General features: G+C 54.3%; 9 protein-coding genes across 9 annotated transcripts; 7 read left to right on the forward strand and 2 right to left on the reverse strand.

Moving 5' to 3' along the window:
* Nucleotides 1–933: 933 nt before the first annotated feature.
* MEX67 (Mex67p) lies at nucleotides 934–4,485 on the reverse strand. Its single transcript, XM_076641864.1, has 11 exons — nucleotides 4,297–4,485; nucleotides 3,762–3,770; nucleotides 3,325–3,603; nucleotides 3,100–3,216; nucleotides 2,787–3,028; nucleotides 2,457–2,690; nucleotides 1,928–2,343; nucleotides 1,752–1,818; nucleotides 1,499–1,643; nucleotides 1,261–1,395; nucleotides 934–1,138 (listed from the first exon to the last, which is right to left on the reverse strand). The coding sequence occupies exons 1-11, from the start codon at nucleotides 4,393–4,395 to the stop codon at nucleotides 1,106–1,108; spliced, it is 1,776 nt and encodes a 591-aa protein (XP_076493580.1). The 5' UTR covers nucleotides 4,396–4,485; the 3' UTR covers nucleotides 934–1,105.
* Nucleotides 4,486–4,700: 215 nt separating this feature from the next.
* On the forward strand, nucleotides 4,701–8,455 carry PPN1 (endopolyphosphatase). The gene is made up of 16 exons (XM_076636307.1): nucleotides 4,701–4,882; nucleotides 5,009–5,030; nucleotides 5,121–5,279; nucleotides 5,360–5,445; nucleotides 5,530–5,548; nucleotides 5,683–5,822; nucleotides 5,895–5,946; nucleotides 6,053–6,284; nucleotides 6,368–6,421; nucleotides 6,511–6,604; nucleotides 6,690–6,844; nucleotides 6,954–7,105; nucleotides 7,243–7,546; nucleotides 7,676–7,715; nucleotides 7,796–8,191; nucleotides 8,333–8,455. The coding sequence occupies exons 1-15, from the start codon at nucleotides 4,765–4,767 to the stop codon at nucleotides 8,134–8,136; spliced, it is 1,968 nt and encodes a 655-aa protein (XP_076493581.1). The 5' UTR covers nucleotides 4,701–4,764; the 3' UTR covers nucleotides 8,137–8,191; nucleotides 8,333–8,455.
* A 247-nt stretch (nucleotides 8,456–8,702) lies between these two features.
* Nucleotides 8,703–10,855, forward strand: BDY24DRAFT_417962 (RTA1 domain-containing protein; the record flags this gene model as incomplete). The annotated part of the gene is made up of 15 exons (XM_076643784.1): nucleotides 8,703–8,727; nucleotides 8,816–8,884; nucleotides 8,997–9,059; nucleotides 9,143–9,214; nucleotides 9,323–9,336; nucleotides 9,401–9,480; nucleotides 9,554–9,567; nucleotides 9,644–9,710; nucleotides 9,815–9,881; nucleotides 9,951–10,040; nucleotides 10,117–10,135; nucleotides 10,209–10,220; nucleotides 10,294–10,474; nucleotides 10,570–10,698; nucleotides 10,765–10,855. 15 exons carry the CDS (start codon nucleotides 8,703–8,705, stop codon nucleotides 10,853–10,855), a joined length of 993 nt encoding a protein of 330 aa, XP_076493582.1.
* Nucleotides 10,856–15,377: 4,522 nt separating this feature from the next.
* On the forward strand, nucleotides 15,378–16,379 carry BDY24DRAFT_399703 (uncharacterized protein). Its single transcript, XM_076641865.1, has one exon. The coding sequence runs from the start codon at nucleotides 15,446–15,448 to the stop codon at nucleotides 15,980–15,982; it is 537 nt and encodes a 178-aa protein (XP_076493583.1). The 5' UTR covers nucleotides 15,378–15,445; the 3' UTR covers nucleotides 15,983–16,379.
* A 612-nt stretch (nucleotides 16,380–16,991) lies between these two features.
* BDY24DRAFT_436412 (uncharacterized protein) lies at nucleotides 16,992–19,324 on the reverse strand (the record flags this gene model as incomplete). The annotated part of the gene is made up of 9 exons (XM_076644223.1): nucleotides 16,992–17,491; nucleotides 17,589–17,686; nucleotides 17,772–17,988; nucleotides 18,077–18,109; nucleotides 18,216–18,309; nucleotides 18,452–18,577; nucleotides 18,772–18,807; nucleotides 18,896–18,995; nucleotides 19,116–19,324. The coding sequence occupies 9 exons, from the start codon at nucleotides 19,322–19,324 to the stop codon at nucleotides 16,992–16,994; spliced, it is 1,413 nt and encodes a 470-aa protein (XP_076493584.1).
* Nucleotides 19,325–20,309: 985 nt separating this feature from the next.
* Nucleotides 20,310–22,365, forward strand: BDY24DRAFT_399707 (mRNA triphosphatase). Its single transcript, XM_076641866.1, has 6 exons — nucleotides 20,310–20,646; nucleotides 21,010–21,085; nucleotides 21,192–21,265; nucleotides 21,371–21,653; nucleotides 21,852–21,955; nucleotides 22,107–22,365. The coding sequence occupies exons 1-6, from the start codon at nucleotides 20,347–20,349 to the stop codon at nucleotides 22,263–22,265; spliced, it is 996 nt and encodes a 331-aa protein (XP_076493585.1). The 5' UTR covers nucleotides 20,310–20,346; the 3' UTR covers nucleotides 22,266–22,365.
* A 333-nt stretch (nucleotides 22,366–22,698) lies between these two features.
* Nucleotides 22,699–24,840, forward strand: BDY24DRAFT_444029 (uncharacterized protein; the record flags this gene model as incomplete). Its single annotated transcript, XM_076644817.1, has 9 exons — nucleotides 22,699–22,907; nucleotides 23,046–23,145; nucleotides 23,255–23,290; nucleotides 23,419–23,544; nucleotides 23,695–23,788; nucleotides 23,883–23,915; nucleotides 24,028–24,244; nucleotides 24,333–24,430; nucleotides 24,505–24,840. 9 exons carry the CDS (start codon nucleotides 22,699–22,701, stop codon nucleotides 24,825–24,827), a joined length of 1,236 nt encoding a protein of 411 aa, XP_076493586.1. The 3' UTR covers nucleotides 24,828–24,840.
* A 192-nt stretch (nucleotides 24,841–25,032) lies between these two features.
* Nucleotides 25,033–26,657, forward strand: BDY24DRAFT_177999 (zinc finger MYND domain-containing protein). Its single transcript, XM_076636308.1, has 6 exons — nucleotides 25,033–25,248; nucleotides 25,364–25,411; nucleotides 25,542–25,751; nucleotides 25,857–26,294; nucleotides 26,417–26,444; nucleotides 26,535–26,657. The coding sequence occupies exons 1-6, from the start codon at nucleotides 25,216–25,218 to the stop codon at nucleotides 26,600–26,602; spliced, it is 825 nt and encodes a 274-aa protein (XP_076493587.1). The 5' UTR covers nucleotides 25,033–25,215; the 3' UTR covers nucleotides 26,603–26,657.
* A 629-nt stretch (nucleotides 26,658–27,286) lies between these two features.
* Nucleotides 27,287–27,837, forward strand: BDY24DRAFT_417968 (uncharacterized protein; the record flags this gene model as incomplete). Its single annotated transcript, XM_076643785.1, has 2 exons — nucleotides 27,287–27,682; nucleotides 27,796–27,837. Coding segments are annotated over 2 exons (438 nt in total), but the record flags the coding sequence as incomplete, so codon positions are not given.
* Between the last annotated feature and the right edge of the window lie 49 nt (nucleotides 27,838–27,886).

Genomic DNA, 27,886 nt, shown 5'->3' on the forward strand with positions numbered 1-27,886 from the left:
ACGTCGAGTACAGGTCGCGATATCCAGCTTTCCCGCCTAGATCAAGGCTGAAGGACTGGCTGGAGAATCTATCTTTCTCGTCATCTTTACCATGGCGTTAGAGAAGAGCACAGAGCTCCGAGAGGAGGGGAGAAGAAGATGGACGCGACGACGTCCCTTCTCTTCTTCGCCTCCCGTTTCTACTTCTCCAATCCCGCATACGCTCTCTCCTGCGATCGTTCCCAAAGGACAACCCACGTCTCCTCTCCCCTTTCTGAGATTTCCTCTCTTCACCTGCTCGCTTTCGAGACCTTCTTTCGTCCCTCTGGATCTTCATCTCGAATCCCTTGACGACGCTGTCCCTCTCTTCCTTGAGATCTTCCTCTCCCGCTGAGTATAGATGATGATCTGTGGAGGAAAGATAACGTCGTCTCGTGGCCCATCAACCACCTGAATCTCCGACGGTGGTACAAAATGTAGGACCTGTCGTTTCGCCTTTCGACTCTTCGTCGAGTCGTCTTTGCTCCTGACGGAATTGTCTCTAATTTATTTTTTTGGAACCGAACTGTTGTTGGAGATGAAGCTGGAGAGAGATTGAAGGCGACTCCGTCAACCAAGTGTTTGTGCTTTTTCAGAGTCGACGCACCATCTCTCTCCAGCTCGTTCTTTCTCTTTCCTCTGCTCGATCCCTTTGTCCTTCTCCTCGAGTACGAAGGGTCGAAACTGGAAGTTCTTGAGCATCTCCGCTCTGACATCTGCTGAACCTTTCCAGGCATCCTGTTTCCAGAGCGACGCGACGGAGGCCTCCTCAGCTTCAACCTCTTTTCGCTCTTTTCTCTCTCTTCGTGTCAGCCAAACCAGGGCTATCAGCCTCGTTCTTTCGCAGACGTAGACGTCTGAGCTCGTTTCGTTGTTCTCTCTCTATCATACCTCCGTCGCGTCCGTTCGAAGATATAAAACATAAAGACGATGATTTGATTGGGGGGTTCAGGTGGAGTAGATATGCAAGTACGACAGAGTAAGAAAGGAGAGCGCGTAAACAAGATACCGAAAAAGAAAGCAAAAACGAGTAGGTGAACGGAAAGCAGAAGAAAGAAGAAAACCGAGAGTTCGACGCGTCCGTCTCTCAGGAGAGGTAGCCGTCTTTAGGTATTTGGTCCTGTTGAATCACAGATAAGACGAAGGAGGAAGGATTGAGGTCAGTAAGCGAAGACGAAGGGTTCGGGAAAAGACGGCGGGAAGCGAGAGAGGGGAGAGAAGGAAGAGGACGAGACGACGGACCTTCAACTCCAAGAAGTTCACCCAAGCCCTCTCGAGATCCCAGCCGTTCCCTTCCAAGCACTGATACGAGAACGCGACGTTTAACCCTGACTTCTGACTGAACTGGGAGATGAGGATCTCTTTGTCTTGGTCGGACTGCAAAACAACGAACAATCAAAGCGAACGAGAACGACGAAGCGAATCAGTTTCTCGAGTTCGACGGAAGGGAAGCAGACGTGAGCTGAAGGGTGAGACGTACGAGCTGAGGAGCAGCCACGACGGGAACGATGACCGAGTTGGGCTCGAGCGGCAAGCAGTCGGGTTCCCACGCTGTCGAGGAGGTGTAGTTGCGAACGGTGAGTTGGTCCGAGAGGATCACGCAGGGCCAGCCTGCTGTTCGAGCTCTGCAGTGCGAAGAACAAGAAGAAGGAGGTTCGTTGGTAAGAGAAATGAAGAACGGAAAGGGGAAGGAAATAGGGGGAAGGGAAAGGGAAAGGAGACGAGGAACGAACGCTGAATCCGGCGGCGAAGGCGAGAGAATGAACGACCTGTCGAACGAACGAAGACCCATCACTGGCACTAGAAACGAGGCGAAAGAAGGTGCAGAAGAAGGGAAGAAGTCAGCGAAGCTTCGACTCGAACGAAGAACAAAATGAAACGCAGAAGCGACGCGTCCAGAAACACTCACTCTCCTCAAACTCCCCATGCACCGTCACCAGCAGCACCGGCCCTCCCACCTCCCTCTCCACAGGGTACGAGTCCACACTCCACTTCTCCGCCCTCTCCAGCGGATGCTTCGTCACCGGCACTCCCATCTCTCCACTCCCTCCTCCTCCCGACTTCCCAGCAAAGATCTTCATGATCGCCTCCCCTCCGACGTGCAGCCGACTGACTCGATCAGCAAGCTTCGACATCCGGAGAAGGTTCCGAGAGATGGAGGTGTAGGGTTTCCAGGTGAGGGATTTCTGGTTGGGGAGGATGGTTTGGAGACCTGCTGCTCGAGCTCGAGGAGCGATGGTGGTGTTCATGGCGAGGGAGAAGGTGGATTCGGGGAGGTAGATGGGGGCGAGGGAGGAGCGGGAAGTGTCGAAGAGAGGGAAGAATCTAGACGAGCCGAACGAACGAAGGGAAGAAGACAAGTGTGTGAGCAAGAGAGAGGGAGGAAGGTCGACGCGACGAAACGAGGAAGAAAAGAGGAGGAGGGGTTTGGTACTCACTTGGCGAGGAACCCCCGAACGAAATCTGCGTCTCCGCTGATAAAGTTCTGAATCATGGGGAGAGGGAAGCGAGGGATGGGACGAGGGTTGGGAGCTTCCGAGTTGGTGGCGGTGGTGGTGAGAGCCGGGACGGTCACGACGTCTGGGATCTGTTCGGCCTTGACGTCGTAGGTGATGGAGAAGATGGGTTTCGAGTCGAGAAGGCGAAGGAAAGGGTGGAAGGTGGTCATGAGGCTGAACGACGACATGTACAGGAAAAGATGAAGGTCAGTTCTTCGAGACGAGGACGCGACGAGAGACGAGGAGGAATGAGATTCGACGACAACTCACGTTCGGTAGCCTTCCTCTCCTCGTTCCGCGATCTCCTTGTCCCTGAAGGGACATCCGACGGTGATGAGCTCGTGGAGGTTCATGAGACCCGTCTTGAGGGAAATCATGGCTTTGATGGACGTGAGGTCGGTGAGAGGGTTGTTGGCGATGGAGAAGTTTCGAACGGTGGGAACGAATTGGGTGAGAGCTTCCAGCGAGTCGGTGTTGGTGAGTTTGTTATTTTCGTAGGAGATGGTGATGACCTGAAGTAGAAGGGCGAGTCAGTTCGAGAAAGGAAAGGAACGAGAAGGAGGGAAGGGAAGCTGAAACGAACTGGTGGTTTGAGCTCAGCGACGAGCTTCCAAAGGACCTTGGCCATAGCTGAACGACTGTTCTTGTGACCTGGAGGGAAAACCTCTCGTTCGAGAAGCCATGGATCGTGGGACATCGCCTTCAAGAAGCGAGGTTCGAGTCGAGTCGCAGAAGGAAGGGAAACGGTCAGCTCAACTCCACGTCCCTCCCTCCTCTCCCTTTTCAAACCTCCTACTCAAGAACTCACCGAAAGGTTCAACATCCTACTCTCGGGCGACCACCTCGTCAACAACCAAGCTCTCAGATGCTCTATCGTCCCCGTCCTAGCCTTCGTTCCAGCCATCGGATCCGCTCTCGCACTCTTGCCTCCTGACCCTCCTGCTCCTCCTCTGCCACTCGGCGATCCAGCTGGGTTTCGAGATCCTCTAGGACCTCCGTTGAGAGTATGAGCTCCTCTTCCGCCGCGTGATGAGGATCCGGTAGAGTTGGCTGGGGAGAGACCGTCGGGTTGAGGTCGTGAGGATCCCTGGACGAGAGGAGAGGGAAGGGAGGGAGGGAAGAGGGAGTCGTGGGTGGAAGGAAGAGGCGAAGAGGGAAAGAAAGGGGTGGGAAGGGGCGTGATGAACATCTGTACGGGGGTAGAAAGAGAGGTGAGGGGAATCAAAAAGGAAAGATCATAGTTACCGGCATGTGCTGAGGGAGAGGAAGGGAGGAGAGGTGGAGGAGGAGGAGAACAAAGGTCAGCTTCGGGATTTCGAGACAGACGAGCTGGATAATTCGAAGAGTTGATTATAGGAGCCTCTGAGAGGCCATGGCAGGAGTAGCGAAGGAGGAGACGGAGACGTCTGATGGGAGATGGGAGCGGAAGGAGGAGAAGGGAAGGAAGAACAAAGCTGAACAGCTTCGTCGACTTTCTTCGACTCGACCTGGCCGTGCCTCTTCACTTCAAGCTGCAGCATCCAGCTCGGATCATCCATCTGGCGGATAGTATATCTCTCTACTAGAGCTCGCGCGGCTGCGGAAGCTGAGCTCGCTCGAGGTAGGAAACTTCGGAAAGAAAGTGTGACCTCGCCCACCTCCTTCGTCTCCTCGCCACCTTCCTCTTCAACATCTCCCTCCAACGTCCCATGTCGCCCATCTCACCACCAGAAGCCCTCCCCCTCTCTTCTCAGCCCCCCCGTCCCGCTCCGAAACTACGAAAATCAGGCCGAAGACTCACCATTCTCCCTCCACCTCGATTCCCACCTCGCCCTCCTCCTCCTCTCCTCAGCGGCCCTCCCGAAGGACGCGTATCCATGGAAGCCTCGGCGATGGACATATCGATGGTGAGAGGTGGCTGAGGAGAGAAAGAAGGGGGAGTCCGAGTTGGGAAAGGACGGGGGTGGGTGATGGTTGGTTGGGAGATCAAGAAAGAAACTGAGGGCGACCTCATCAATTTAGCGGCAGAGGCGAGGCGGTCGTTGAGCGCTTGAGCTCGAGCTTCGTTCCTTTTGGGCATTTTTTGTTCAGAGATTTCCTTCCGTTGTAGGTCTAGTCGGCTCTGGAGATCCCGACAACACTCTTCCCGTATCGATTTTGTTGTTGTTTTTTAATCGACGAACGTGCTAACTCCCTGACGACCTTGCCAGTTTCGTCCCTCCTCGTTTCCTCCTTCCTTTCTCCCCCCTGACCCCCAACGACCATCACGATGAGAGGCCTCTTACCTCTCAACATCTTTGTCCTCGGTTTCGCTCTCTTGGGACCTTCCTGTGAAGGAGCGGAACAGATCACGACCTCGCTGGGACGAGCAGCAGCAGGAGAGAAGAGTGAGTACCGAGTTCAGCCCTTCGTTCGTTCGACAGAGCTCGTGCCCCCCCCGCCCTCCGTTCTTTTCCCTCGTTGTTTCTAGCAGAAGCTGACTCGAGTTCCTCTTTCGATGCGTGCGCATATAGAGCTCCACGGGAGATTCATTCAGTAAGTTCATCAGCAAGCTCGAACGAACGAAGAGAACGAAGCTCACACTCAAACCCTCCTTCCCTCTCTCCTCTCTTCCTTCATTCTCAGCTTCACCGACGCCCACCCGGATCCTTTCTACACACCTGGAACCCCCCTCTCCGCTTCCTGTCACGTTCGGGATCAAGGGAAGAAGGACGAAGGAGGGAAGAAGAAGAAGAAGAAGAAGGACGACGAGGAGCTCGCTGGGAAATGGGGAGTTGGGCCTTCGTGAGCTTGCTTCGTTCTTCTCTTCTTCGTTTGAAGGACGGAACTGATTTTTTTTTTGGGCATTGTTGGTTGTTTTGTAGGGACTGCGACGCTCCGACTTCTCTGGTGAACCTCACGTTCGACTGGTTGGAGAAGGAATGGGCGGACAAGGTCGATTTTGTGATCTGTGAGTCGCTTCCTCTGTTCGTCTTGCTTGGCTCGAGCTGACACCCTCCCTTCTCCTCTCTACGATAATTCGCGTCGTCAACAGGGACGGGTGATAATGCTCGGTACCCATCTCTTCCTCCTGCTCCCTGCTCCCTGCTCTCTTGCTGCTCGTCTCGAACAAACGAGAGCAGCAAGCGAGCGCAAAAACCAAACAACTCTCCTCAACTCACGCTTTCGTTCCGTTTCTTCTTGACAGCCACGACATCGACAGGACGTACCCTCGAACGCCTCAGGAGATCTACAACCTCAACAGGATGATGTCGAGCAAGATGTACGACATCTTCAAGTCCAAGGGAGTGCCCGTCGTCCCGAGTTTGGGGAACAATGACATTTGGCGTGAGTCGACGAGGGAAGAGAAGAGATGAAGTTTGGGGAGCTGTTCTGATAATGTTGTTGTTGTTGTTGTAGCCCACAACATCCTCTACCCTGGACCCAACGCCATCACGAACGAGTTCCTCGAGTTCGTTCCCGTCTTGCTTCTCTTCGCGCTCTTGCCTTCCGAACCCAAACTCAACCCTCCCTCCCTTTCTCCTTCCCACCCACCTATCACCCACCCACCCTCGTAGCATCTGGCACAAATACATCCCCTCCGAACAGATCCACGTCTTTCAACGCGGCGCCTACTTCACCGTCGAAGTCATCCCCGACCAACTCGCCGTCATCTCCCTCAACACCCTCTACTGGTACGACTCCAACAAAGCCGTCGACGGCTGTGCGTTTGGATCGAAGGACCCGGGAGCGTTGGAGATGGATTGGCTGGATGTTCAGTTGGAAATCTTTAGAGGACGGGGGATGCAGGTGAGTGGGACAGACGAAGGGAGAACGAACGAAGACGAGACGAAGTTGACTGAACTGACGCTCTTCTTTCCTCTAAATTCTAGGTCTGGCTATCAGGCCACGTACCTCCTACGAAGGGAAACTTCTTCCCTGATTGTGTTCGTCCATATATCCTTCCCTACCTCCTCCCTTTTCCCATCTCAGTTCCTCACCTCGACGCGTCTCTTTCCCCTTCTTCTTTTGGCAGTGGTACCGCTACGGCGAGCTCGCTCTTCGATACCAGGACACCATCGTCGGTCATACCTACGGTCACATGAACGTGGATCATTTCTTCCTCATTGGTGGGTCCGACTTCGTTTTCGAACGGGGAGGGGAGAGGGAGGACGCGTCTGATGTTTTCGTTCGTTTTTTTGGGGGGTTGCGCAGATTCTCTGTCGCTCTCTCGGTACGCCAAGGAAGTAGACGAGCACTCCTTCGTTGGAGGAGGGGAAGGGTTCTCGAACTTGAGCTCGAGCACGCCGGCGTTGAACTACGATTCCGCGAGGAGGTTGTATTCGGAGGGGGATTACGAGGTGATGAAGGTGCGTTTCGACGTCTGCTCTTTCTTTCTTCGTCCGAGGTCTCTCCCTCGAGCTGACCGTCTTCCTCCGTTCCATTTACTCTTCCATCTATCGCCTTCCCTCCTCTCAGAGCCGAACCCGCTCCGGAACGCTCGAAGGCGACGTGCTTCGAGACTTCAAGGACCTGCCACAACCCAAGAAGCTGCTCCTCGAGGACTACTCGATCATCAACGTGTCTCCTTCGGTGATCCCGACGTATTTCCCTTCGGTTAGGATCTTTACGTGAGTGGAAGGCCCGTTTCGGAGACGAACGTCGACGCGTCCTTCGTTTTCGTTTTCGTTTCGAGCGGTGTTGCTGACCCCTTCCATTTCCTTCCTTCCTTCCTTTGTGCATGACCGACGTTTGATTTTGATAACAGCTACAACACAACCGGAACGCCCTACCGTCAATCTCCCAACGTCGACTCTTCAACCTCCTCCTCACCCTCCCCACCCTCTGACGAAGACGACGACGACCTCTCCGACTCATCTGAGGACCTCAAGAAGAAAAAGCACAAGAAGAAGAAGAAGAAGAAGAAGCCCGCTCACGTTCCAGGAGACGAGTGGTGTCGACGAAGGAAGAATCGAGACAAGATCGTCTGTCAACCGAGGATTCCAAGGCATGCGGACGGGGAGAGTCCGAGCAGGAAGAACACGTTTGGGACGCCTTTAGGGTATGCTCAGGTGAGTGTGGGTCGAGCAAGTGGTCGGGGAACGGTGGAAGGGAGGGGAGGAGTGAGGAGGGGACGGAAGGGACGCGACGAGAAAGAAAGAGAGCTGACCTGCTTGTTCTGGAATTTATTGCGGTTGCAGTTTTTCCTCCCCGACGTGAACGGGAAGAAACAACCTGAATGTTCGTCTCCGTTCTTTGCCTTTTTCGACGCGTCCTCGAACTCACCTCCTCTCTCCTCTCCCTCTTCTCCTTTCCCACAGACACTCTCGAATACTTAACCTACCCCCCCTCCCTCCTCCTCCCACCCTCTCACTCACCCTCCAACTCCTCCTCAACCCCACCACCCTTCGACCCTCCCGTCCCTCTCCACCTCCTCCCTCCCGCTCTCCTCGTTCCTCAACCCGACTCCTTCTCCAGCGCGGATTCGGAAACGGCCACCACCCCCATCGCCGTCCTCGCCGAGTTCTTCGCTCCGTATCGGATGCCGGATCTGACGATCGGGAGCTACATCGAGCTGGCGAGGAAGTTGTCGGAGGAGAAGAAGCTCTGGAAAAGGTTTTTGGAAGCGTTCTTTGTTGGGACGGGGAAGGATGAGGATTAGAACCGGTTGGCTTGGTAGAGGATACTGGTTTATTGTACTTGTTGTGGGATTTAATGTGCGTGTTTGACCTTTTTGTTTGGGGTGCCGGGAGGGAGAGAGAGGAAAGGGAGACGCGAGGGAGACGCGACGCCTGAGTGTTTGGTTCTTCCTTCTTTCGAACCCCCTTTCTGACCATCTCTCAACTCTGGGCTTTCAGGATCTTCTGCAAGCTCAGTCGGGTACAACAAACGACTCCGACCCTGACCGGTAACGAACAGAGAAACAGTCGCAGACGCGTCGTTTCGGCTGCCCTTCCTTCCTCTTCCTCTCGATGCTCTTCCCTCAGGAAGATCTGCTTCGCTAACTCAACAAAGCGTCAGTCACATCACCTCGCTTCCTTCCAGTTGCGATGCTGAAAATCTTGCGAAACTCCCGCTTGCTTTTCGTTTGGGCTCGTCGGGCATCATTTCGAGTCGGAAGCGAGAGGGGAGGCGGGCTGTGAGAGGGTGAAAAACGTTCGTTTGACTCGACTCTGTCCTTCCTTCGAACCACCACCACTAATCGACAGTCTTTCTTCTTTTTCAGTGATGCCAGAGCTCTACCAGGTCGTCAGTGAGTCCAGTTTCGCTTGAGAGGAGCTCGTCTCCGAATTCGGCCCTTCTTCTCTTCCCATCCTGATCTCAACTCTACTCTCTCGCAGACACCACCCTCGTCAACCCAGTCGTCGGATCACTCAATCTCGCTACCGGAGAGGTCGAGTATGACTCATGTGAGCTTCAACTCCCTCTTCTCGTCTCCTGAACTTTGCGGAGAGCGACGCAGACGACGTTCGACCTCGAGCTCATTTCTTCCCATCTTCTTCCCTCCCTCCCTTCCCCCAGATGGATACCAAGTCAATCTAGGATCAGCGATCTTCTTTACTGTGTTTTTCGCTCTTTCAACCTGTTCATATGCTCCACATTCCTCGTCGTGGACTCGCTTCATGCTGACCCTTGTTTGGTTCTCTCGTACGATTTCTTCCCCTCAGTGCTTCACACGTACCAAGCGATCCACTACAAGCTCTGGTGGTTGCTCTGGACTCTCAGTCTCGGTGGACTTGGTGGGTCGAGTCTGCTCTGGGTCGAGTGGAAGAATCGAATCGAAACTGATCGCTGACTTTCGCCGACCTTCGTTTTCCTCCGGTTCACTTTTTCCTTCGTTCCCCTAGGAGAAACTATCGGCGTAAGTCCGCGTCGTCTTCTCGTGGGCAAAGAGCCGAAGCTGACCTGTCATCGGATCTGGACAGTGGGCTGGTCGTCTTTGGAGCTCGAGATCGTTCAGTTGGGTGGCGGAGGAGGGAGGGTACTGGACTTCGTCGAATGGAGCGTTCATGACTCAGTGAGTGACCGTCTGAGTACCAACGTTGACCTGAGCTGATACATCTTTCGACTTTCATTAGAATCGTTACTCTCAGTGAGTCCTTCTCAGATTTCGAGACGCGTCGATCTCCGTCCTTTTGCTGACCGGCGCGACCTTCTTCATTCTCCAGTCTTCTGCCCAGCCTTCCTCGCTGCAGCCAACTACCTTATCCTCGGACTCCTGATCGCAAAGCATGGGTGGGTTCTCTTCGTCGGGTAGAGTTTAACTGGATCCCTCGAGAAATCTCAGTTTCTCGTGCTGACCTCTCCTCTTCCTTTGCTACTCTTCGTCTTCTCTTCAGCATTCAGTTTTCTCGACTCACTCCTAGAATGTATCTTGGACTCTTCGTTACAGCGGACATCTTCTCTGTTCGTCATTCTTGAGACCTCTTCTCCACCGCCTCGCTCGACCTCACCCTTTCCTGCCTACTTCCTCAGCTCGCCATCCAGAGTCTCGGAGGCGGAATCGCTGCTGGATCTCAAGATGATCCCAAGGCTCAGAAGAGAGGATCCGATATCGCGATGGCAGTGAGTTTGACGCTGTCCCTTTTCTTCGACGCGTCGCTTGAGCTGATCTTTCTTGGACGCGTTTCTTCCGTCCCAGGGAATCTTCCTTCAACTCGGTACGTTGAGATCGAGGCATAACACATGCGTATCCATATTCAAAACTGAACTCCTCTTGTTTTGGATCCACAGCTGCTATGCTTGGTTCGTTCGAATTCGCACGACGCGTCGTCGACTGACGCTGACCTCTCCCCTCTCTTCCCATTCCCATTTCCAGTCTTCACCGGCTTCCTCATCGAGTTCAGCTGGAGGTTCTTCAAGGAAAGACCCATCACCGGTCGAGCCTTCGCTGTCACCGTCTTTGAAACGACTGATCAGGAAAGGAAGAACGCAAAGCTCCTCATCGTCGGCGTTTCCATCGCCAACTTCTTGATCTTTGTTCGATCTCTTTTCAGGGCGTAAGTACATTGCCGCTTCTTTCCTCCTAGCTCGAACGCTCTTCATTCACTCGTCCAGCTCGCCACTGACTTCCTCGACTCGATTCTCTTTTCAGGATCGAGTTCGCTCAAGGATGGGGAGGAGCCATCTACAAGTCTGAACCTCTCTTCTGCATCTTCGACGGAACTCTCATTCTACTCTCCCTCTACACGCTCAACGTTCTTCACCCCGGAAGACTGGTCGGGTGAGTGGGCGCGTCCGACCTTGCCTTGCATCCGTTCTGACCCGCTCTTCCTTCCGTTTCCTACAGAGCTGTTCGAATACCTCGTCGAAGAGAATTTATCAACGCTGGAGAGACTCCGATGGTCACCGAGGACAAGGTCGAGTCGCAGAAGGCGTAGACAAGCTCTTTCCTCCCTCTTTGTCGCTTTCGACGTGAAACGTAGAGTTCGCTTTCTCTCTTGTTTACTTAACTCCTCTACGTTCTCCATCGGCTCACGGACCATCTATGTAACATCACGTTTAGATCCCTCCATTCGTGATCGTTCTTGCTCGTTTAGCTCCCAGACAGAGCAAGAGAGTTCCAGTTCTGATGCGCGTCGCGTCTCACACTTTGAGTTTTTGGTGCGATCCTTCTGCCCCGAAAGCGATCCGGGTAGTGAGTTTTTCTCCCAATATACTGAGCTTTACGCGGAATGGCGTTGCTGAAGCGAGAGAAAGGTGAGCAACGTGAGAAGGGTGCCGCTTCGGATGCAAAGATACGCGACGGAGCTCGTTCTTTCAAAGAGTCGCTCGAAAAGCGCAACTACTGTTCCACGAGTGCTCCGAGGCAGCGGATAGATGAAACCAGTCTACCCTACGTCACTATATATCTTTCCCAGCTGGCAGCCGAGAAAGAGAGCAGAGAACTCGGTTCCCTCTCTGCTCAACGGCGGCCTGGCCTGCGAGACACGAAAATCAGCGACGACGGTCGAGACATCGCACACTTTTTCCTCAGCAGGCCGTCGGATTGTTTCTGGGTCCCTTCAGCTGATCGAGTCGGTAATGGGGTCATCTGGATGTTGAGGAAGGGTTGAGAAGAGGTATGTAGGACGGGCGCTCCTTTGCCTTCGGTTTTCCTTGACTGTTCCTTTTGTTTGAACCCCGTCCCCCTTTTTCTGGTCTTCTTCGTCCGATCTCGTCCTGAAAGCTTCACTCCTTAGCTCCATATCAGTACACAGCAAAATCCGTCACATCGTACAGGAGGATCGTGGTGAGGAGGGAGACAAAGGGGACGCGTCGCGGTTGAACCCTCTCTCCCCCTCCCTCTCGCCGTTTCTCAAAGAGCCGACCTCATGCGGCTCGGTGGAGACGATGCTGGAGGATGGCACACGAGACACTACTCGGAAGTGGGTCGACCTTTGAAGGTTTCGGATTCCATCCTTAGGGCGCAGAACAATCTCCCTTTGGGTCTGTCCTCCGTTCTCGTGGATGAAGACCCCCCCTTTGTCTTAATTCCCCTTTGGTCCTTTGCTACTTAACTCCGACGTGTAGATCTCAGGGCTCGAATCGAAGTTATGAGCGAGCCGAGCAAAAAAAAGGAGAGAAGAGGCGAAGTGCACGTCGCATCGAAAGAAAAGCCGCTGCGAAAGAGCAAAAACGACTGTAGAAAGGGCAGGAGATCAAGAAGGGAAAGGGGATAGGAAGCAAGCATGACCGCTATCGCCCCACGTTCCCTTCCAAGGTTTCTTCTGGGAATCGTTCTTGATCGAAAGATGGTTTGGATTGTGATCGGAGGGAGGGGAGGAAGGGAGGGGGAGGGTGGGGGCTCATTTCGAGACCTCAATCAGAAGGTTTGCTGAGCGCGAATCGCCTTTGAAACGAGGGTGTGATGTCAGGAAGAGAGAACGAAAACTCGAGGACGGAGTTTTAAGAGTGCAGGAAAAGCGAGCTAAGGAAGAGAAGAGGCAACGACCGACGCGACGACGTCTGAAGGAACTGAACGGTGGGAGACTGCCCCTCCCTTCCCGACTCTCGCATGAAAAAGATGTTATCTTGTTGATTGGTGTTCCCTGTGAAGCGAAGAAGGGCAAAAGTGGCTTTTTTTTTTCCGGCGCCCTCCTCTAAAACAAGAAACAAGCAGGGCGGGCGATTCGGGGAGCGGCAACCTCAGAAGCTCCCCTTTCCCTCCCTCCCTTCCTTCCCCTTCTTCCCCTCCAACCACCACGACAACCAACCCAGCGCCTATCCACCCTCTCGACCTGGGCTCATCCTACCAGCCAGTCATCTTCCCTCTTGAAATCCACCTTCTCGAATCTCCCTGTTCGACTCCTTCCTGCCTCGCCTCGCACCCTCCCTCCCTCCGACCTCGTCCCCTCCCCGCTTTTCTTCCCTCCTTCCTTCCTTCCCTTCCCGCCAATCAAAACCTTTTCGCGCCTACCTATCGACCACGACCTCTCCCCTCTTCATTTCGTTCAAGGGACGAAACGAACTCGAAATGCCCCTCACCTCGTCGAGTCTCTGGTCAGAAGTAGCGGAAAGGAGCGCTTCCTCCTCAGCCGATACGGGACGTTCAGGAGGACCTTCCCTCCCTTCTTCATGGATGGGAGACAGCACAGGTGGTCTGGGATGGTCGCAGCAAGACGGGAGTGCTCTAGGTGATGGGTTTGGTGGACATCTGGCGGCCACGGGGAGCCAAACGAGCGATGGTGAGTTCACGACGTCTTACTCTCGTCTTTCTTTCTTTCGACCCGGTTCAAAGGCGCCCTTCGCGCTTTTCTTTCTCTACTTCTTCGGTACCGACTCCTCGTTCTACTGTATTCTCGATCAACTTTCCAGATTCCTACAACGCTTCCCTTTCGAGGGAATCTTCTCAAGAGGAGAGAGTGTTCAATCTGGACGGTTTGTCCTTTCCCGCTTCCTCCAACCTTCCCTCTCTACTCAGCCCCCCTTTCTTAGCGAAACGACGACGCTGACCGTTTCGTTCTTTTTCGGGTCCTCTTCTCTGAGAAGCCACCTACCTGCCCATGCTATCTTCGTCCCAATTCAACTTTCCATCCAACTACTTTTCCGTCTGGTCAGGCACAGCCCCTCGTCCGATCCCATCCTCCTCCTCGTCCTCGTCCACCACCTTCACGCCCAGCAGGATGCCCAACCTCCCTCCTCTACCTTCCAGCGACTCTTCATCCTCCTCCTCTTCGTCAACATCAGTACCAGCCGCTCCCCTCTCTCGATACGCTCAACTCGTTCAAGCAAAGATGCGAAACACTTCGCTCGCGTCGACGGCGTCGTCCTCTTCCTCGACCTCGTGGACCGTCGCTCCTTCCTCGAAGGCCTCCACCTCATCGAATCTGGCTCAGCCAGGAGTTTGGAGCAACCTCACACCAGGAGGAGGACCTCGAATGGATCAGATGGGAGATCAGCTCCTCCTCGACTTCCAGCAGGGACCAAACGTCTGCAACTCGTCCTTCATCGGCCACAACAAGCAGGAGACGAACTTCGGACTCGGATCGACGTCCTCAGGATTCGGAGGGGGTCTCTCTGGCATCGCTAGCGAGCTGCAGTCCGATCTGGTCGCGGAGGAGAGGTCGTTCCAGATGGCCGCTGGGTCGAGGCAGGAGCACGAGTCTGATTCTCGAGGAGTCAGTGCATCGCCAGCATCAACAAGTAGTCAGAGCTCAGCTCGCAGAGGAGACAAGCGAAAGGCTCACCCAGGAGAGACCGAGGACGAACAGCGAGACGACGGGCTTTGGGGAGGTCGTCGACATTCCGTTCAACCCTCTCCCTCCGGATCCTTCCCTTCATCTCTCCCTCCGGATCCACCCTTTCACTTCAGCAACCCCAACCCTTCATCTTCATCATCTTCTTCCTTCTCCGGCAGCGATTGGTTCCCCTCGTCGTCGTCCTCAACTTCCATCCTCCCATCTCCCTACCTCCCGAGCTCGACGCCATCGTCGATGGACTCTCAAAACCCTCTCGCCTACCACACCTCCTCGTACCAACCTGGGACCGGCTACGGTGCCCTCCCCACCCCTACCGTCGGTCGCTATCCTTCGACGTCGACGGAAGACGCAGCTTGGTGGAGGAGGATCAACTTGACGTCGAACGACCCTCCTCCCGAACTCGACGCGTCGTTCGTCCAATCCGTCTTCGGACCCGCCGTTGGAGGATCGTGCTCGGGCCAGTCGTCGTTCGGAAGGAACCAAGAATCAGCAGCAGGAGGTCCTTCGTCCGAAGATCGCTACTCCTACGTCGCGTTGGCCACTTCCCGTCAGGACTCGAGATCCACCTCGGGGACGGGCGAGCTCTCGAGGTACCAGCAACTCATGGCAGCCAAGTACGGAGGATTGAACTCGAGCATGCCCTACGCCGTCTCCCACCCCTCCACCTCCCTCACTCCTGGATTCCAACCCACCACCCTCGCATCGACCTCTCCTCCCTCTCCCGCCCTCAACGCTCACCTCGCGTCCGTGAGTCCCCTCGAGTACTCTCAATACCCGATCTCTTCAAACTCAACCTTATACCCCGTCGAAACCACCAACTACTCGCAGTCCACATCGTCGTCGTCGTCGCAAGATCAGCCCTTCCCGATTCCTCAACCCTCGAGCGCCTCGAGAAGCTTCCCGAGCTATTTCTCAGGCTCCTCGACTGCCTCGTACTCGCAGGGACTTGGAGGAGGCTACCACCTGTCAGGAGGAGACGACGGAGGCGTCGGATCAAGCGGATGGACTTCGAAGCCGTTCCAGGACGCGTCGCAGAGCAGGGAGTCGAACCGAAGCAACTCCTGGGGAAACGCCGAGTCGTCTTCGTCTTCCTCGTCCAACTCTTCTTCTTCGGTCGCTCCGCCTTACACCAACCCTCTTCCTCTTCTCCATCTCCCTCCGACACCCACCCTCTCGACCTCCCATCGATCGCCTCAACCTCCCACTCCCACTCCCACTCCCTCTACCCTCACCGTCGCCGCCCTTCCTTCTCCTCTCAAAGCCCAGCCGAACGACTCTCTTCTCCTCCCCATGGTCCTCGCCGGAAGACCCTTGGTACCCATCCTTCCTCGTCCACCTCCACCTCCCGCTCCCGCTCACGCTCCCGCTCCTACGCCGACAACCACTCCCTCCTCATCAACCAGCCTCACTCCTCCATCACCCCTCCTACCTCTCATCGCCATCTCCTCCCTTCCATCCCCTTCCCTCTCAATTCAGTCGCTCGCAATCCCAAACCCTACGAACTCCTCCTCCTCTTCGTCTCCATCAGCTTCTTCGTCGATGCCCCCTCCTTCAATCCCGCTTCCAAAGTCGACCGCCGGTCCTCCCTCCGTTCCCTCGTTCAACGTCGAGGACTGGGAGTCGATTGCTCCTTCGGGAGGTGCACCAAAGAAGAGAGGTCAACCCAGAGCGAAGAAGGTCAAGCAGGAGCAACCGTCGCCAGAGGAGATCGGATCAGAGGGCGAGGAGAGAGAGGGATCGACTTCGTCGACGAGTGGGAAGGGAGAGGACAACAAGAAGAAGTTGATGCTGGCTTGTCACTTCTGTCGAGGTCGAAAGCTCAAGTGAGTGCTTGCTGAAATCATGTCGTCTTTTCTCGAGCTCGTTCTCCAACGACTGACCTTTGCTCTTGTCTCTTTTCTCTCCTCCTCACCAGGTGCGACGGAGATCGAGCCCAGTGCGCCAACTGCGTCCTCCGAGGAACTCCCTGCACCTACGATACCGAGATCCGACGTCGAGGACCTGGAAGGAAGAAGATTCAAGTCGGGGATGGAGAAGAGCCTTACCGAGATCCGAAATCGACAGCCTCGAAGCCGACGAGGATGAAGGGCGTTGGATCGGGCCACGGTCTCAAGATGTCGAAGGTGATCAAGAAGGAACCCGTCGTGGAACCGGTTCCAGTCGCTAGCTCCTCGCAGGGAAGCACGTCGGCGGGAGACGAGGACGGGAAGGGAGAGGAGGAGGAGAAAGAGGAGCGAGAGGGAAGGACTGGGAAGTTGGGCGTGATGGGTTGGATTGGTTGATGTGAGTTCGAGTCTGTACTTCTTCTTCCTCCGTTTACTCTAGCTGACTCGGGCTTCTTCTCCCTTCGCACAGATCGTACCTCTGTCCATCTCGTTTCGCTTTTGACTCCTCGGGCTCTTCGTCGTCTTTCGTCTCGCTTCCCGCTTTGGTTTCGTTCTCCGTTCAGCGCATTCTTATTTTCGCTTCCCCCTTCTTCTATCGCTACTTGCTTCGCCCCATGCCATCATCGTAATCCTCAGACTCTCCTCCCTTTCTTCCTTTCGCACGCTCGCACGCTTGCCTCCCTTTTTCTTCTTTCTCTTTGCTTCCACTCTCGTATCTCGCATACTTCCACGTTCTCTAATCTTACGTATCCATCTGTAGTCTTGCCTATGTGACGTTGTATCGACTTGTAGTTCCAATCCATGACCTTTCTCTTCCCTCCCTACAGTTCACGACGCGACCTGAGAAGCCGCTCGTCTTCTCTGATCGAGGCTCCTACATCAAGCTCGATACGAGAAAGCGTGCATCGATTAAATCGTCTACTATAATATATTTTCTGAGCGAGAGGTCCTCAACCCTTGCTTTTCCTCAAAGCGACCTGACTTCCCCACTGACCAGCACTTGACTCGTCCGTTTCTCCTCCACCTCCGCGATCTGCTCCCGTATCGTCAAAGCTACTCTCCCCTAAACTGCTCCTCGTCACCGTCCTAGTCACACTCAGCTTCCCTCCATCCGACTCTTCTCCCTCCTCCCCGTCCTCGGCGCGTCGAGGTTTCTGGTTGAATGAAAGCGTGTCGAGAGCAAAAGCTTGATGATTGTCGTTCGAGTCGAACTTGATGGCAACTTTGGGTGCGCGAGAGGAGGAGGAGGAGGTGAGTTGGCGGGGAGCAGTGCTGCTCAGATCGAAGTCGAAGGCCGAGGAGGAGGAGGTGTGTGGTTGAGGAGTGATGTGATCGTCGGAGGAGGAGAGTGGTCGAGGATTTGGGTTGGATTGAGAGTGAGAGGTGGTAAAGGGGAGGGACGAGAGAGGAGTTGGAGGAGGAAGGAAGTGCCAAGCTCTGAGAACGTCGGCTGTAAGGGGAAACAAAGAAAGAGGAGAGAGTCAGCTCGACGAAACGGTTGAGGAAAGGGAAAGCGGGTCGTAGAAGACGCGACTTTTGCGACGAACCCTGCGACGCAAAGATGAAGAAGACAAGAGGTCCAATAGCTGTGATGCTGAAATCGCCTAGGAGAGATGTGAAGTCGTCGACCGTGCCGATGGAGACGCTGGGCAAGAAGGAAAGAGAAGCGATTGAGGATGAACTCTCCTGCGCCCTCCTCTCTCGTGGCAAAGAGAAGAAGTGCGACTCACCACAGAGCAGCAATTACACATACTTGAAACAGACCTAGCCTGAAGACGAGAGCGAGACTGACTCCTCCGAGAGTCGTCCCCGAGGACCGAGATGGCGTTGTGGATTGAAGTTGCGACGCCGTGATTTCTCTCGAGCCTGACTCTCCCGCCGGATTCGATTTGATAAGAAGGTTCTTGAGGCTACGGTGGTGTCGGAAAAGTATAACTCCGATAGCGACTGAACCGAGAGAACGAGGAAAAGAGGTGAGCTCGACGCGTCGTCGGGAAGAGGGTCGAAGCTTGAGCTGAGAGAGAGAAGGACGAACTCTGAACGATGATGTTGAAAACCTCGACGACGGCTACAGTTAGGTATGTCGACAAGAGGAAGGTAGATTCATCAGACCGATCCAGTTCGACCTTTCGAAGGAAGGGAGAAAGAAGAGCGAGACGGAGGAGGAGACGAACCATTCAAGATCGTCGTCGTGGTTATCAGAATGTCGTTATCGATCGCACAATAGAAGACCGCTTTGTAGACCTTGTCAGGATCCCGATGCCCAACCTGCGATCGCAGAATAGAGGAAGCGGATTCAGAAACAGAATGTCGATCAACTTCTCTGCGTTTCTCTCCTCGCCAACTTCTTGATCGCCAGCTCGGTCGGGTTGGAAGCACCCCAAGGAATGGAAAAGAAGAGAAAACTCACCACGATCGAAGCGACGAAGAAAGTCAACCAGCACAACCAAGGCGAGGCGAGGAACCAGACGACGAGGACTTTCGACTCGGCGAGTTTGTTGAGTCTTCCTTTCGCTGCTACGACCTTGAGAAGGATCTGTCACCATCGGAAAACGTCGCGAGTCAGGTTTATCGTTCTATCAAAGCCCTCACTCGGGTAGACTCGACGGAAACAAGAGCAAGGGAGCAAAGAGTCCGACCTGCGCCCTGTTTCCTGTCTCACGCGTCTCTCTCCTGGACCTTCTTCAGCCCATGAGATGAGAAAGAGAGCAAAAATCAAAGAAGACGCACATTCAGAACGATGTTGAGAGCTGCCATCGACATGGACTGTAGAAGAAGAAGAGGGAAAGAGAGGTCAGCATGATGTGGAGAAGGGGAAGACGCCGCGTTGAGTGAGAGGGGGAGGAGGACGAACGGTGGTCCCTCCGACGACGAAGGAAGCGTTGACAAGGCAGAGTCCGTAAGGAGTATCGTTGGATCCTGTACGACTTGGAAAGAGGGTCCCAGAGATGAAGCTGAGAGAAAGAAGGAGGAAGAAGACGACGAACGATGATCAGTTCTTGTTTTCCCCCCTTTCATCCCCGAGCTTCCCTTCCTTCCTTCCCTTGGACAGGATGGCGCAAAAACCTACTCACACCAAGGAACTAGCCCAAGATGCAACCATAAACACACCAAGCATGCTCCAGATCGTCTTATCCCGTTTGACTCGTCCGGAAACGAAAGTAAAGAGCAGAATGCTCAGGGAGGTGAATCCAAAGAACTGCAAGAAGAAGTAGGCCGCTAGGGTGCCGCCAGGTTGAGCGTAGGTTCGTTCGGAAGGCGGAAAGGAGGTCGAGTTGGCCATGCTGAGCTGACGAGGTGTTCTTGAGGTAGAGAGGCAGAGGAGATTTTTACATCGACGAAGGGACGGGAAAAGAAAGGGCCGGATGGTCGTTGGGAGGAAAGGAAGGAAGGGAGGAGATTCGCTCTCAGATCGCGGTTCATTTGGTGGATAGGAGCTGAGGAGACCGATCTCGGGTAGTCGGGGGTACTTGAGCTGAGGGAGAAAAGGCGGAGGCGAGGGGCGAGAGGGAAGCGAGGAGTGGGCTCGTGAAGGGTCTGTGTTTCGGCAGTCGTTGTTGATCTTCTGGAGCAAAGAAAGGCGCACATGGTTGGGCAGGAGTGAGCAGGGGAGTCAGCTGAGCTCACTCGGGAGGGCAGAGTTCAGTGGAATACGGGACTGATCTGCGATGAACGGGAGGACGAGGAAGCGCTCGAGAGAGATCACCACGTCGAAACCGTTGCTTCTTCCCCTCTTCATCGAGAACCGTTTACTGTTCGAGTGACCCCGTCCGATGCTTGATGTATGCAGACAGATCAGCTTGGCGATCACCAGAAGGAGAGGGAAGAAGGGTAGGACGGAGGAAGCGAAACGCGAGGGAATCGAGGAGGGACGCCTGCGAGGAGGAGGGAGCGAAGGGAGGCTGATCTGAGTGAGATTAATGGGTCTTGAGACGCGACGACCGAGAGCTTTAAGCTGGATGGGCGGCGATTGAAACGCATGTCGATTGACTGGCGCGGAGGAGGGGACGTGGGAAGAAGACGAGGACAAGAGCGAAGGGAAGGGCGAGAGTCGGTCGAAGAAGAAGGAGAAGGAGAAGGAGCCGTAGAAATCGACCTCGAGCTGAACAGGCGGGACGAGGGCTATTCGAAAGTCCAGGGGAGGCCGACTGAAGGTCCTGGGGAATCTGAGAAGATCCAAGGAAAATTCTTCTCAGACGTGGTGACGGTTTGAAGGAGCAACAAAGAGAGGTGAGCTTCCCTCGAGCTCTTGAATCTCTTCGCTTTGCAGCCAACTTCCACCCTCACACAATCCACTATCCATCTATGTCCTCTTCCGATTCTTCTCGTAAACGGCCACGTACCGATGCTTCCTCGGATTCGCACGAAGAAGAAGAAGAAGAGCGAACGAACGGACATCAGATCGATCCTCAACAATCCAACCCTCCTCCTCCTCCTGCACCTGCTCCTCAACAGCAACAATACTACCAGCAGCAGCACCAACCTCAACCCCCGCCGTCAGGACCTCTTCAGCCGTCTTTCTTTGGGGTAGAACCCTTCGACGACTTCACGAGGAGAGTGGGAGACTGGATCTGGAGCATGTCGAGAGGGAGGGACAACGTCGAGGTGAGTTGAACTTCGCTTCTTTCTTCCTTTGCGTCGACGAGAGTGCGAAGACGCCGATGCGAGGGGAACCATCCAACACGCTCAGGATGGTCTTGGCTCCCTGCAGGTTTTCTGAGGTGGAAGACGAGGAAGAGAGGAGAGGAGCAGGAGCAGGAAGAGGTCAGCTCGACGCTCCTTCTCTCGAGCTCAACACCTTCCTTCCTCCGACTCGAGTCAGCCCATTTCTGAGGCTCCGCCATCTCGCAGAGCTCTGACGAGCTCAGAGGTGTTGCATTTCTCTCTAGCTCGCGGCAGAGCGCTCTTGACCTTCCTCTTCCTTCTCTGGGGCTGAACTGACCTTCACGCTCCTCATCTGCCCCTCAGATCGAAGCCAAGGTCGGTACGCTGCGAGACTCGACAACTCATCAACGTATACATCTTCCTGTCTTGACCGAATGCAGTGAGTCCAAGTTTCTCCCTTGAAGGAGCTTCGCGAGCTCTTCTTCCTTGGACCTTCGCGAGCTCACCGCTGTTGTTGTTCGCCTTCTCCTCCCTCCTTCGCCCAGTTCTAGCACCGTCCGTGGACCGTCGAGCAGATCCCAATGGACTCTCCTACGTCTTCGACAGCGACATGACTCTTGTAAGTTGTCTTTGTCTTCCGAATCCTACCAACCGTTTCGTCTCTTCGCACTCAAACGAGCTCAACCTTCCCTTCCTCTCCCTGCTCTCCTACTCTCTTCGTCAGGCCCAGCACAAGCACTTCAACATTCTCCTCAACTCTCAGTTTGCTCTCTCTCAACGAACACCCTCCCCGATTCTGTACTCGCACCTCTACGAAACCGACACGTTTCATGCTATCGCTTCCGACGGAGGAGGAGGAAACAGAGATCAAAAGGTTCGAGTCAGGAGGAACAAGAAGACTGGAGAGGTTGTGGATGCGGTAGAGAAGGTTCGACTGGGAGATTTGAACGTCTTTTGTCCCGGGAGGGGGCTGGACTGGAGGTTGAGTTGCAGTGTTGAACGACCTGGTGAGTTCGACCTCCCGTTCGTTCACCTCTTTTCATTTGGGTCGTTCGGTCACCCAAGGCTTCATGTGCTTGAGAGGATTTTCTACGATACTTCGGGAGGCTCGAGAGATCCCCTGCTGCGCTGTGCGGCGAGCTGGCAGCGTCGCGTCTCGAGGACAGCACTGACGCGTCGTTCGCTCTCCTTTCTGTCTCTGCCAGTCCTTCAAACGCCAACAACACCAGGAACCGGTGCTCGTCAAAAGGATCGAATGTCATACGCCCATCAGATCGTACAAGTTGATCTAACACAAGTCACGACTGAGGTTCGTCTCTCTTTCTCTCTTGCCTCCCTCCCTTTTCTCTCCTCGCGGACGACCCCAATCTGACCTTCGTTGTTTTCTCAATTTCACCTGATTTTCACATTTCTCTCCCCTTTCCTTCCCTCCTCCTCTCGGTGGCTCCCTTCCACCTCAGGCTGGACAAAAACGGCACGAGCTCGAAGTCGAAGTCCTCAACGTTCCTCAGCTCCTCGAGGAAGCTCAAGCGCTGGAACAGCAGGAGGATAACACTTACGATCTACTGTTGGGAGTCATGTTGGCGAGCGTGAGGATGTTGATCAAGAACAGCAGTTGATGCGGGACGGAAGAGGAGAAGCGGGGGAGGGGAGAGGAGGGGAGAGAGCAGGAGATCTAGCAAAATCTTTTATTGCGTTTGGACGATGTCGTTCTATGGACGGGGACTTCGGGCGAGTCGGTATCGAAGGGTGCTTCGATATGTAGCCGAGACCTTCCGAGATCGATAGCAATCCTCGGGCTGAGGACGAGGGAGGGCAAGGAAGCAGATTCCAACCTCAGACGCGCTCCGAGTTCAAAGTTGGTGATCGCACCGAGCTCTTTTTCACCCGTGCGAACTGACTTTCAGACTGAAATGCGCTTCAGCTTATATATGGGCCGCGCCACTGGAACCTAACTTAATCCTAACTTCCGATCTCGCCTTCGAAAGGGAGACCCTGCGACTCTCGTTTTCTTTCTCCTCACCGCTCGCTTCCTCTTTCGGAGAACTCTGAATGGCCAACTCCACCTCCTTACCACCCTCCCAACGCACATACTCTCAACCTCGCGGTACGGTCGCAGCCTACTTCTTCTTGCAGTTCTTTGGATTCGCTTCGTTGAGCGTTTTGCTCTTGACTTTCGTTTCGGGACGAGTCAAGAGGGACAAGACGATCTGGAACTTGCTGGGAGTGTTTATGGTCGCTGCTTGGGCTAGCTCGCTAGTGTGAGTGCTGCTTCTCGTTTGCTCGATCTTGCTTTCGAAGAAGAAGGCCCGAGGAAAAAGAGTTGAGAGCAAGAGAGAATGAAGTCAGGGCGAACGCCAGACCTCAAGCTGACCTCCCTCCCTCCTTCCCTCCGATAGCTTTGTCTCGGGAACTCTTTTCCCAAGCACAACAGACTCCAACGACACTCCCGCTGCACTCTGTTTGGTAAATGCTGCTTTTATTGTTGGAGGAACCACCGTGCGTCTCTCCCTCTTCAATCAAGTTTCTCTTCCCGGTTGCTTCCTTTTTCTGACTCTTCCGCCATACTCGCATCGACCACTGCTTACGTCCTTTTGTTATCTTGCAGTCCATGTCCACTGCCGCTCTCAACGTAGTCTTGCACGTACGTTGGTCTGCTCCCGCCCTGTTGGTTCGATCTGCGTCGAAGGGCAGATGAGACAGGCGTCGTCTTGGGACCTCATCGGGAAGATTCTTGTGACAGCGAGCTGACGGTCTCCTTGTTTCCCACAGATACTTCTCAAGATTCTAGCAGCGAAGGGAAGACTCGTCAAGCTCGCCGAATCGAAAGTCCTCGTCGTCTGGTTTCTCGCGTCGCCGTGGGTATGCTGGTCGGGTTTCTTCATCGCTACCGTTGTGGTGAGTGTTCTAGATGCATACTTTACGATTCTCTAGTATACAACTCTCCAGCTGAGATGGAGATGAGGGAAGAAGAAGCGTTGCTGCCCGTCGAACGACGTTTTCTTTTTCTTCTCACGCTGATCTTGATGTGTTTTCTTTCAATCGCAGGCTGGTACCCGAAACTCAGAGAAAGTATACAAGGCAGTATTCTACTGCGCTATCGAGAACGAGACCCTAACCACCGCTTCCGCCGTCGTCAATGGTCAGTTGTTTAAGTACTCTCTTGTTCGCACGACGCGGTTGGTCTTGAGACAGTCGTCGTTGAACGTCTTCCACTCCTGCTAACTAATCCGCAGCTGTCGTGGAAGTGATCAATCTCATCGTTCAAAGTGCGTCTTCTACTCTGATCTCCCTTCCTCTCGCCCTGTTTGTTGGTTCTCGATTCGCGACGCGTCGAGCTCACGGCCCTAATTACGTCCGCAACGTCTTTCTCTTCCTCAGTCTCCATCGGAATCATTCTCTACCAACACCATCGCAGCATCAAAGCTCTTCGGGCTGAACATCCTCCGGTTGAAGAGCCCGCTTCTCCAGGAATCGACGACCCTCGACCTCAAATCGTGACACGGCCGTCGTCCTCGAGCACGAGTCTAGGAGGAGTTAGCATTCCCCTCGTCTTCAGACTGGGACTGTTCCAGATTTGTGTGGTTGCTGCTTTGTGGTCAGTTTCTCACAAAGTGACAGACGGCGGAATCGAAGCGTTCATCTCTGACTCGTTTATCTTTCTTCGCTTCTCCCTACTCTCCCAGCGTCTGCATCGGCACCATCAACGACTTCACATCTATCTTGGGAGACTTCAGCATCACAGCTATCGGTCCTCTCGTTTTCTTCATCTTTGCCTCTCAGGGTAAGTTCTCGAGACGCGTCGTGCCTTTCCTTTTTCCTTTTCGGCTCGCTGACTTCCCTTCATTCTCCCCTCAGCCGACGTCCTCAGGGCCTGGAAGATTCTACCCTCACCGGATCCCATCGACTCCCTCCCCTTCTTCAACCACCGTTCCCAATCCCAACCCACTCCTCACCCTCCGTCCTTTCCCAACGACTCCACTCCCCGACTTCAGTCCTCCTCTTCCTCAGCCTTCGACTTCGAGCTGAGAAGCTCCGATCCTCACTCCTCGTCCTCTGTTGAACCAAAAAACTTCCTCGAGGTCCGGTCCGACCCCAATCAACTGGTCGACATGCTCCCGTTCAACAAGGAGCGACGCGAGGACAATATCGAGAAGAAAGAAGAGTCTGATGGGGGATAATAAAAGATCTCTGTAGCGAACACTATATCTTTACGACTTTTGACGATAAGACAGCAAGTGGATATACGAGGAAGAAAGGTGAAACTGTCAACGCGTCGCGAGCTAGGGCGGCCTCGTTTTTTTTTGGATCGCTTTGAGAGGGATTCTTCATCAGGATCCTCGAAGTCGCTTGAACCGAGCTTTGACCAGTCTCCGTCGAGCTCATCATCCTAGCTCAACGAAAAAAAGCTCGAGAATATAACAAAAATCCCATCGAAAAGCTCAACGAGAGCTCGAGATCGCTTCTCCTCCAGCTCTCCTCCCAAACCCTCACTCTCCTTCTCTTCCCATCGATCTTCCTCGACCATGGCCAAAGCCGATGAACTAGCCACTCTCCTCGGAATCTCGGATGATTCTCCAGAAGCCTTCCTCTCCTTCCCAGGTCAATCCGAGCTCGAAGCCAAACCCGTCGCTGCTGTTCGTTCAGCCCTCTCCTCTCTTTCGCCTCCATCATTCAAGAAGCTGACCGGATCTTCTTCCCTCTTTCCCGTTTGCAGCTCCAGGAGGTGAAGGACTTCCCCAATCCTCAAACGGAAGCCGTCATGGTGAGCTTGAGCTCCAGCTCTTCCTTCTCTCTGTCTCCTCCTTCCCTCTCCTTCCTTCCATCTCATCTCACTCCTCTTGCTTCGACTCGCTGACCCACCTCTCCCTTCCCTCCCCTCTTCCCAACCGAAGAGCAACTTCTGTGCTCGCTACCTTCCCCAGTTCATCAAGGCGATGAACTTCATGCCTCAATCGAGCTGCAGCTCTTCTTACATCGGGATCCTCGAGCAGATCACCCACCAGCCTCTCTTCGTACGATTCCTTCAAGAGAACGATCAAGCCAAGAGTCTCCTCATCGACTTGCTGGAGAAGATGGCTACATATCCCAAGGATATGCTTGAGGTGAGTCACTGACCGAAGGGGACGGTGTTTGGGCAGGAGAGTGGGTAAAGGAGGGCTGAACGAGAGCTGACCTCCCCTCTCTCCCTTCCGTCTCTCTCGTTGTAGAACCTCATCCCTGGAACGACCACCCTGTCCTCGACTCTCTCCCTCCTAACCACTCTCCTCATCACATCCCTCACTCTCTCGTCTACTTCTCCCAACCTCATCACCCTCCTCCCACTCTCAACCCGAGAAGCTGCCATCAATTCGCTCAACCACCATCATCTTATCCTAACAAGAGTCGCTCGAGCGGAGAAGGATGCCGCCAAGAAGGACCACTGGAGGCTTTGCATGGCTGAGATCGATGCCATGAAGCTGATCTTGAACTACGAAGGAGACCTGAAGGACGTTGGGAGTGGGGTCAGGGAGAGAGGGGAGAGGGAGAGGAAGGACGGGAAGTTGGTTTGGTTGAGGTGCGAGGCTTTGCAGGGGATGGGAGAGGAAGGAGGAGCGGCGAAGAGTGATTGTAACAAGGTCAGGGCTGAGATGACTCCTTGTGGGAAGGTGAGTCTGTTTTCGCGAATTGTTGGGAGAGGGAGGGAGGGAGAAACGGAACTGCTCCTCTCCTCGAGTGAGCTGAGATCTGTGGGCTGATCCTTACCGTCTGTTCCATGCATCGTTGGCAGTGTGGAGCTGTTCGATACTGCTCGACTGGTACGTCCTTGCTCTTTCCGCTCTTCAGCTTCATCGACGACGCGCGTTGCTGACCTTCTTTCTCTCTTCTTTTCCTCGTCCCCTCCACAGAACATCGTCGAGCTCATATCAAGACACACAAGAAGAACTGCTTCAAACCTGTGTGGCAGAGTGTTTAAGCCCAGGTCTCGGATCGATCTTGCGATAAAATGTCGTCTGAAAGGACGGTCGGGAGGAGCTGGAAAAGGGAAAGACGCGTCGAGGGCTTTGATGTTGTTTTCGGTTAGAGTTGAAGCTCCCGATTCTGGCGAGGAAGCTATAGTGTGTACTACCTGACGGTTGGTATCAACCTGAGACTCAGAGAGGAACGAGGGAGATGCAGCAAAAGAGGAGAGGCACGACGCGTTCTTTCGATGACTGAACAGCTTTTTGTTTCATTCCAGCCTGCCACCTCAGATTACCAGCTTTCAGATGAGCTCTGTTCACCGTCTCTCTCTTTCTGCAGAGATGTTCTCTGCTATACCTCATCCTTCTTGCGTCTGGTTCGTTCGAGAGCTTTCGTAAAACAGCCAAACGACCTTGTCTCTTCTCCTCCAACTTCCTTCCCCCTTCGAACTCTTGCTCCGTCCTTCTTCTGTTACCGAGTCCCTCTGTTCCCCCCCGCTTTCATCGCAACCATACAAATCTCGAAAATCATCCGGTTCTTCCGGTTCAGGCAACAGAGAAGTTGGTCACTTTCAACGACCTTCCCCTTTCTCTCGCCTGACCTCCAACCACATTCCGCTTCCCTTCCTTCCCTCTTTCCTTCCTTCCCTCCCTCCATCTCCATCTCTCGCTCTTCTCTTTCTCACTTCCTGCAGAAGATGCCTCCTCCCTCGTCGTTCGCCTTCCCAACCTCTACGTCCCCTCCCTCCTCGTCGACAGCCCTCCGTCCTGCTTCCCCGCCTCCGAGCTCGACGCCTCCTCCTCCTCCTCCTGCTCCCGCTCTCGACCTCCAAGCCTCTGTCTCTTCATCTCCCAAATCACCAGAAGCAGAAGAGATCAGTCTTCTCCCCACGAACAGAAGCAGCTCTTCTTCTCTCAGGAAATCCAGTGGAAGCGAGGAGGAAGGAGGAGGACCAGGAGGGAGCCGAGAGAGTCGTCAGGTCGTGTTTCTCCCTACCCTGCACAAGGACTCCTCTGCGATGGACAGCGATCTCAGTATCAAGATAGACGCTCCCTTCATGGATCGAGGTGGCGCTAGGATGTCTGGAATGTCGGTGAGTCGAAGATTTTCTCTTCATATCTCGCACAGAACGGTTTCTGAGAGAGAAGGAAGGGGACCCAAACCTCATGCGAGCTTTGCTTGCTTCCTTCTTCGTTTCGTCTGCAGTACTCGTCCTCCTCTGGTTCAGGATCCCTCTCAGGACTCTCGGTACCCAAGGGACAGCACTCTCCTCGAAGGGAATCCTCGACCTACGACT

The sequence above is a fragment of the Mrakia frigida genome (assembly GCF_051309035.1).
Source record: "Mrakia frigida strain ATCC 22029 unplaced genomic scaffold BDY24scaffold_33, whole genome shotgun sequence".
NCBI classification, from domain to species: Eukaryota; Fungi; Basidiomycota; class Tremellomycetes; order Cystofilobasidiales; family Mrakiaceae; genus Mrakia; species Mrakia frigida.